This window comes from Cebus imitator, unplaced genomic scaffold, assembly GCF_001604975.1.
Source record: "Cebus imitator isolate Cc_AM_T3 unplaced genomic scaffold, Cebus_imitator-1.0 Scaffold286, whole genome shotgun sequence".
In the NCBI taxonomy this organism is placed as follows: domain Eukaryota; kingdom Metazoa; phylum Chordata; class Mammalia; order Primates; family Cebidae; genus Cebus; species Cebus imitator.
Window position 1 is genome coordinate 1,026,971 of NW_016107601.1, and position 9,374 is coordinate 1,036,344.

The 9,374-nt window shown below is 36.5% G+C and overlaps 1 protein-coding gene across 2 annotated transcripts in view; it reads right to left on the reverse strand.

Annotated features, from left to right (window-relative positions):
* Nucleotides 1-9,374, reverse strand: part of LCLAT1 (lysocardiolipin acyltransferase 1) — a 181,612-nt gene that overhangs the window by 111,872 nt on the left and 60,366 nt on the right. For both annotated transcript variants that reach the window (XM_017501946.2, XM_017501947.2), the window contains one exon: nucleotides 5,038-5,206. In XM_017501946.2, the coding sequence (XP_017357435.1) occupies nucleotides 5,038-5,202 (165 nt within the window). In that variant the 5' untranslated portion in view covers nucleotides 5,203-5,206. The remainder of the gene's footprint in view (nucleotides 1-5,037; nucleotides 5,207-9,374) is intronic.

The window sequence follows — 9,374 nt, forward strand, 5'->3', positions numbered from 1 at the left end:
ACGAGAATTGATCTAAAGGCAAAATATAAAATAAAAGTTTTCTTGGCGAGTATCATGATAATCCTGATCAAAGTATAGCCAACAGAAAAACTGTGGTATATTCATATAATGGAAAAATGATATAACAACGAAAGTAGATGAACTACAACTATCTACAGCAACACAAAAGACACACAGAAGTATAATTTTGAGAGACAGCAAAACATACAATAAATGTCAATATACAAGGCTTTCTAAAAGATTAAGGTATTTTAAAGGTGATTATATAGATGCTAAAATTATAAAGAACAAGAAGGAAATAATTATCTTAAAAGTCAGATTAATGGCTACTTCTACCAAAAGGAGGGTGTTTTCATTGGAAATCTAGGTAGACTGCTGGAGAATTGGCATGTTGTATTTCTTGACCTGATTGACAGTTACATTCAAAATTATTTATTAAATTATAATTTGTGTTTTAATTACTTTTTGGTGTGTTTGCTATACTTCACAACAAAAAACATTTTTTAAAAAAATGCAATACAAAACAGTAAGGTTTGAAAACATAATAAACACGATCAACAAAACAAAGGTTCAAAATAATATTAGCTAAAGAAATACACTAGAAAGTAAAAAGAAGTTAGAAAAGTTATATGTTCAAATTGTTAAAGAGTCAAAGCATTAACATCCTGATACAAAATCATCTGGGCTAAGTAGCTACAGATATCCCATAGGTCGTCATTAAGTCACTTTCCCACAGATGAGGTTCACTTTAAGCATGGGTATTTAATCTAGTACCTATTATGTCCTAGAAGGATGGCCTCCAAGAGGTCAATAAAAATGTATTCCTCTTAAACTGCATATAAAGATATGTCAATGTGTACACATACTTTTTGCTAGGTAAAATGCTTGGGGTCTTCATCAAATTTTCAAAAGGGTCCATAACTGTTCAACTAAGTATAATCCCTACTTCAGAAAGTCCCTTGAAAGTGAAACACCTACATGGAAGACTTCAGGGTAGAAAGGATTATGACAGAGTGCTCCAGGCTTGGACCCACCGCAAAAAATATCCCTTTTTTTAACTTCTAAGTATAAAGGGCCATCAAGTACCAAAACATATCACTGAATTATACGTCCTGGGCCAAGGGATATGGGTAAAGTTACCATACAAGGTTAACTTGTAATTTGGATGACCTCCACTCTACTTTCCAAGTATGATACACTTTTAAGTTTTTGCAAAGAAATGGAAAGTGGAATGCCCTTCACTTAGTTGGCAGAAAAAAGTTGACTGTTAGTTGCATGTTGTACAAAAGACATAAAAATCTTATTTTTTATTTATTTATTTTTTTTTTTGAGAGAGAGTCTCACACTGTCACCCAGGTTGGAGTGCAGTGGCTTGATCTTGGCTCACTGCAACCTCTGTCCCCCAGGTTCAAGCGATTCTCCTGCCTCAGCCTCCCGAATAGCTGGGATTATAGGTGCCCACCACCACACTCAGCTAATTTTTTGTATTTTTAGTAGAGACAGAGTTTCACCATGTTGGCCAGGCGGGCCTCGAACTCCTGACCTCATGATTAGCCTGCCTCGGCCTCCCAAAGTGCTGAGATTTCCCAAAGTGCTGGGATTATAGGCGTGAGCCACTGAGCCAGATCAAGAGTTAAAAGTCTTAAGTCTATAAATCCCAAACCTCAAATCTAACTCTATATATGCAATTTCTAATATATGATACCTATGGATCCCAAACAATCCTTTTTCATTATGAAAAATAACAAAATAAACAATTCAAGACTGGGATGGGTGTGGAGGCTCACACATGTAATCCCAGCACTTTGAGAGGCGAATGCAGGAAGATCGCTTGGGGCCAGGAATTCGAAACTAGCCTAGGCAACACAGCAAGACTCCAGCTCTACAAACAATTTTTAAAAGCCGGGTATTATGGCACATGCCCAGAGCCTTAGCTACTCAGGAGGCTGGGGCAGAAGGATTGCTAGAATCCAGGAATTTCAGGTTACAGTGAGATCTCACTGCACCACTGCACTCCAGCTGGGCAAGAGAGTGCTGTCTCCACAAAAAAAAAAAAACAAACAAAAACCATCAAGACTGTGTGTCCAGGAACATCTCATATAACATGACATTCTCTCCCTTGACATCCAGCATTCTATCAGAATATGCCTGAAAGTTATATAAATAACCTTCTGGGCAGCCAAGATCTCAAGTCCACATTAATCATTTGTAATACCAGATGAGATATATCCAGTCAACCTTATTTACAGCTCCTGCAAAGGCAGAAAAACAAATATACTACACAGAAATAAAATTGTAATATCTATAAAGAACTCTAGAATTCAAATAATCCAAACTAAAAGAATGGGAAAAAAAGACACTATTCTCAGATTTCTCATGTTTATTTCTAGTCTACGAGATAATAGTGTCAACAGTAATAAATCTTACAAAATTTTATAATGCATTGTTTCTTATATTAAGAGTAAAAATTCTCATAATTTTTACCTAATTGGTCAAAGATTTCTCTGTGTATTATTTAATAAAAATACGGGAACATTTTCTGAGGATCTTTTATATACCACTACTTACTATGTCCAAGTGTTCCAATATGAAAACACAAAGATGAGAGTGTTTCCTCTCATGATCACAGAGAGAGTTTTGCCATCATGCCCGCTGCTGTCACTCTCATTTATCATTCTGATGGATCTTTATTTAGTCTGAGGTAATAACAACTCATCTACACATCTGCTTTCGCTTTTCAGGCTCAGCTTAGGTCTGGTTCCCCAAACCCCTAGATACTTGAGGCTTTGCAATCCCAAATCATTCTTCAAACACTGAGCACCCACTTTCTTAAGAGCAACAGTGTAGACAAAAATCACATTCAGCAATCTATGTTCATTGAACACCTGTTTTGTGCTAGGACTGGAATGGTATCAGAAGGCTGTGGAAGGAACTTGTGCCCTGGATAGACAATTAGAAAATGACCTCTAAATTCCTAAGGCATGATTTATGGCGAAAGGGCAGAACTTGCAGTAATTTTTAAAATCCCAGGTAGTAATCAGACTCTTGGTTAGAGTCAGAATTTTGAGAAGCAAAAACTGCTCTGAGCACATGCTGAGTTTGACCATTACAATATTAATCTTATGTTGAACAGAATGGTCCAAAAATGAAAGGAACAAAGACATGCTCTCCAAATTATAGAAACATTCAAAGAAAGACTGAATGGTCACCCTGCAAATGGTTCTAGAAGGGACTCTTGCATACAGTTAGGTTAGACAAAGTGACCTCTAAGTCTCATCTAATTCTAAGATTCTAAAACATTTCACTGCTATGCCTCTTTTAGCACAGAAAATGTGCTCCTTAAAAATAGTAAGACAAGAAAAATCCTGCCAACAAAATCATTTTAATCCACAAGAGAAACTTAACGAAAGAGCAGATCATTTTGTGACTATTTTTGTGAAGCAATAATTAGTTTAAATACGTTTATCCTAATTTATTTTTAGTTGAAAATTATTTTTAACTTTCTGGGATTGCTTAAAATAAAGTACATCAATAAGGGATAAAACAATAAATTTTAGATTAAATTCACTCTGAATTTAAAAATAACATTTTGCTATTGCTTAAAAATAAAAACTCCCTTTAGCTCATTCTACCAGTATGAGATAAAAGGTGATAAAAGACACCCTTGACAGTTCTTCACTGTTTCTTTCAACAGAGATGTTCACTATCTCAAAACTAGAATATCAATTTTTCTGTAACCTAGCTATAAGGAATTCAAAATCTATATATTTCTTAACTAAAAAAAGTTCTCTGCCCAATATGCTGTAACTAGTAAACTAAACAGCTGAGTGACTGACAGCAGTGTTCCAAATTTATACTAATTTTTCACTAGTACTGTGGTAGTTAAATCTCACCTATGTGTTAAACTGTCCAAACAGCTAATAAACAAAAGTTAGGAATAGGTGAAATTATCTTTGAAAATCTCTTAAGATGGTGCATCTCAAAAGATCACACTATCAATAAGTCCAGCTCAGCCACTTTTCTCCCAAAATTGTCCTATATTGCTATTACCCTACCTGACCATCAGACAAAGTGATTAGTTTGTATTTATTTATTTATTTATTTATTTTGAGACAAAGTCTCACTCTGTCACCAGGCAGAGTGAGATCCTGCCAACTACTCTTGCAATCCCATCACAAAACAAAACATACTTGTATTAAAAATGCAAGAAGAAATTTTGCCTAAAAGACCAGCCCTGACAGAGTAAAATGTACTAGACATCACCCAGATGATGTAAGGGAAAATATGGCTACACTTAATGAATAAATGAGAAATCTCAAGAAAGTAAGAGACACAATAAAGAACCCAAAATAAATTACAGAACTTAAATATTTTAAATAGAAATTCACTAGATGAACAAAACAACAGAATAAAGACGATAGAAGAAAGGGTCATTGAGCTTGCAAACAGATAAATACAAATCATTCAATGTGAAGAATAGAGGAAAAAATACAGGGAAAGAAAAAAGAGAGCCTTTGTGACATGTGTGACAAATCAAACATACATATAATTGTAGTCCCAAAGTAAGGAGAGAATAAGTCAGAAAAAAAGTGTGAAAAAATGGGTCTAAAATTTCCCAGTTAAAAAAAAGAAACAACCACCACCAACCAACCTACAGATCTAAGAAGCCCATTGGAACACAGAAAAATACATTCAGCCCTCCACATCCTTGGGTTCTGCATTTGTGAACTCACACAATCATGGATCAAAAATATTCACAGGAAAAAAAGGATGGCTGAGCCTGTACTGAGGATGCACAAACTTTTTATTCCCGTCATTATTCCCAATACAATTCCCAAACAATAACAACTATTTACATAGCATTAACATTGTATTTGGTATTATAAGCAATCTAGAGATTGTTTAAAGCATACAGAAGGATGTGCATAAGATATATGCAAATATTGGAGGGACTTGAACATCCATGGATTTAGGTATCTATCAAGGGTAGGGGGCACTCTAGCGCAAGCAGACAGTCTCCTCTGGTGTGTAACTTACCACAGGTAGGGTGAGCCAGGTTGCCACAAGGCGGTTGTTGATCCAGCGATACCAAGATGGGTTTACAAACATCAAAGGTAAAAAGGGACCCAGCATGAAAATGCTTCCAAAAAAGCTTCCCCAAAACAGAGTCAGTATAAAGTAAATCCCTTTCCATGACACCATGATTCTGAAAGATATAAAAAAGGATATATTTTGTTACTATACATTTAACATCTCAAATTCAATTTCAGAATGAAGCATAAAATCATCTTTAACTATAGGGCTACAGAAAGGCTCTAATAAGCAATATAAGAGCCTGAATTTCAAAGAGATGACCCTCCTACATGCTCTACTGGTCTAACAAGTTGCCAGTACATTAGAAATTGATACTCTCGGGCCAGGCACTCGCAGCTGTAATCCCAACACTTTGGGAGGCCCAAGTGGGGGCCGATCACTTGAGGCCAGGAGTTCAAGACCAGCCTGGCCAACATGGTGATACCCCATCTCTACTAAAAATACAAAAATTAGCCAGGTATGGTAGTGTGCCTGTAATCCTAGCTATGTGGGAGGCTGAGGAAGAGGTTGCAGTAAGCCAAGATCGCACCACTGCACTCCAGCCGGGATGACAGAGTAAGACTCTGTTTCAAAAAAAAAAAAGAAAGAAAGAAAGAAAGAAAGAAATTGATATTCTCAACAGAACAAATGTCTGACCTCAAAAACAGTTATCTAGTTTAAGAAGCCTTTGTCCCCACTTTAGATCCATTCCAAGACCCCCAGTGGATGCCTGAATCACAGATAGTACTAAAACCTACATATACTATACATACATACCGTGATGAAGTTTAACTTACAAATTAGGCATGGTGAGAGATTAATAAATATTATTAATAAAGTACTATTAAGTAAAATAAAGGCTCCTTGAACACAAGCACTGCTATACCTTGACAGTCAATCTGGTCACCAAAACGGCTATTAAGGACTAACAAAAGGCAGGTAGCAAAGCATATATTACGTCAAGGCAATGGACAAAGGGATAATTCACGTCCTAGATGTGACAGAGAGGCATGGCATCAGATTTCACCCCACTCACTACTCAGAATGGCACACAAATTTTAAAACCCATTAATTGTTATTTCTGGAATTCTCCATATAATATTTTCAGACCACAGCTGACCTTGGATAATTCAAACTGCAGAAAGCAAAACTGTGGGTAAGGAGGGGACTACTTACACGTAAAAGCAATGGCAATTTAGCAGAGTATATTGAATTTTTTTAAATTCAGAAATATTCATTCTTTACATTAGAATCTAAAAATAACATCCTGGGCACTTGGCCTTAAATTGGCTCTTTATGAGTTGAAGGGTTAAGGAGAACTAATACTCTTCACTGGCTATTTCCAAGGGATTACTGTAGGGGGGTCCTCATAAGCAAAGCATTATACTGATGTTTTAAAATAAATGCTTGTTGGAAAATACATATAAAATACATAAATAGACATTTGATTTTACAACCTAAACTATATTAGAGAAAGACTATGTTTTGTCTCAAAATAAAATTGTTAGAAAAAGTAAAACAATTTAAAAATGGCCTTAAAATCTATATAGTAAAAAAGGGATCCCAGAGATCAAGACCTCAATATTATAAAAGAATCACAAAGGGAAACAGAATAAATTTTCAAATGTCATGGTGCTTTTTTAAAATGTCACACAGACAAAAAACAAAACAGGTTAAATTCCTTAAAACATACAATCAAGACTGACTACTAAGTGTTTTTTTGTTTGTTTGTATTTTTGAGAGACTCTTGCTCTGTTGCCAGGCTGGACTGCAGTGGCATGATTTCAGCTCACTGCAATCGCCACCTCCCAGGTTCAAGCGATTATCCCGCCTCAGCTTCCCGGGTAGCTGGGACTACAGGCATGTGGCACCAGCCCCACCTAATTTTTGTATTGTTAGTAGAGATGAGGCTTCACCATGTTGGCCACGATGCATATCTTGACCACATGATCCGCCCGCCTTGGCCTCCCAAAGTGCTAGGATTACAGGGTGAGCAACCATGCCTGACCAACTACTAAGTGTATTTTAAAACTTCTGCTGATACTTGACAGTAGTACGTGTACAAAATCCTTCAAAATACAAACTGAATAAATACCAACTAAGAGCTGGCTTTTCGCTAAACTCTAGATCTAAACTTTTAAGAGGTGGGGTAACGGAGTAAGGGCAGAGAAAAAGACCACTGGAAAGCAGCAGGCTGAACAATTCCCAGAGCCCCCATAGGGCCTAGAGTGGTCTGTGTTACCACCTATCCTCGACTTTTCTTTTTCTGAGGCTCAGGTCCTTCTCTTTGCATTGATGACAATACAGCTAGCTTCTCCCCGGGGCGGGGGGGGGAACCCTACAAATGTCTAAATTGGTATTTTCAATGCCTACTTCCTTTTATACACCCACCACACCCTACCCCACCCCACCCCACCCCAACCCACAATCCTGCAATGCTCAATGCTGCTGCTCTACTTGGAAATGCTGAAACTACCTTTTTCTATCTACTGGTTATTTTGTTTTGTTTTTTTTGTTTTTTGTTTTTTTGCCAGTCAGTGATTAGCTAGCTCTATGTTTAGACACTCACCCCTGAACTCCCTGCAGGGCTACTTCATATTGTATCCATATATAATGCTTCCTCCATCAAGGCTCTGGCATGCTTCTTTCTCACCAATTTCTGATTTGATGTGATTTTTCTTTTTTTGTTATGAATATTTTCTTTTTTTTTTTTTTTTTTTATGAAAGAGAGAAAGAAAGAAGAAGAGAAAGGGGGAGAAAGAACAGGAGTCTTGCTCTACTGCCCAGGGTAGAATGCAATCTAAAAATAGGTATTAAAGAACCTCTTTTATGCCAATAATTGTGCTTAACAAGAGACAGGAAGGAATAAGGGAAGAAAATGACAAACAGCCAACCAATATTTCATTTAAATCTATGAAATGCTATGCAATTGCTGAAAAATGATTTACTTCCAATTGTGTGGTCACTTTTAGAATAGGTGTAATGTGATACTGAGAAAAATGTATGTTTTATGCATTTGGCGTGGAGAATTCTGTAAATATTTATTAAGTTTACTTGCTCCAGGTCTGAGCGCAAGTCATAGATATCCTTGTTAATTTTCTATCTCGTTGATCTGTCTAATGTTAACCATGTGGTGTTAAAATCTCCCACTATTATTGTGCAGGAGTCTAAGTCTCTTTATAAGTCATTAAGAACTTGTCTTACATTATCTGGGTACTCCTGTATTGGGTGCATATATATTTATGATCATTAGCCCTTCTTGTTGCATTGATCCTTTTACCATTATGTAATGTCCTTCTTTGTTTCTTTTAGTCTTTGTTACCATTAGTCTATTTTGTCAGAGACGAAAATTACAACTCCTGGTTTTTTTGTTTTTGTTTTTTGTTGTTGTTGTTGTTGTTTGCTCTCCATTTAATTGGTGAATCTTCCTCCATCCCTTTGATTCTTTGTGTGTCCTTGCATGTGGGATAGGTCTGGATACAGCCTACCGATGGGTTTTGACTTTTTATTCAATTTGCCTGTCTGTGTCTTTTGATTGGGACATTTAATCCATTTAAATTTAGGATTAATATTGATATATGTGAGTTTAATACTGTCATTTAATACTAGCTGGCTGTTTTGCCCATTAGCTGATATAGATTCTTCACTATGGTGAAAGTCTTTACCTTTTGGTAAGTTTTTGGGATGACTGGTACTGGTTGTTCTTTTCTATATGTAGTGCTTCTTTTAGAAGCTCTTGTAAAGCAGGCCTGGTGGTGATGAAATCTCTGAGTGCTTGCTTGTTCGTGAAAAATTTTATTTTTCCTTCACTTATGAGGCTTAGTTTGGCTGGATATGAGATTCTGGGTTGAAAGTTCTTTTCTTCAAGGATGTTGAATATTGACCCCCGCTCTCTTCCAGTTTGTAGAGTTTCTGCTGAGAGATTTGCTGTGAGTCTGATAGGCTTCCCTTTGTGGGTAACCTGACCTTTCTCTCTGGCTGCCCTTAAAATTTTCTCCTTTATTTCAACCCTAGTGAATCTAACGATTATGTGTCTTGGGGTTGCTCTTCTTGAGGAATATCTTTGTGGTGTTCTCTGTATTACCTGGAGTTGAGTATTTTCCTGCCTTACTAGGTTAGGAAAGTTTTCCTGGATAATATCCTAAAGAATATTTTCCAGCTTGGATTCATTCTCTTCATCACATTCAGGTACAACTATCAGACATAAATTAGGTCTTTTCACATAGTCCCATATTTCTTGGAGACTTTGCTCATTCCTTTTTACTCTTTTTTTCTCTAATCTTGTCTTCTCGTTTCATTTC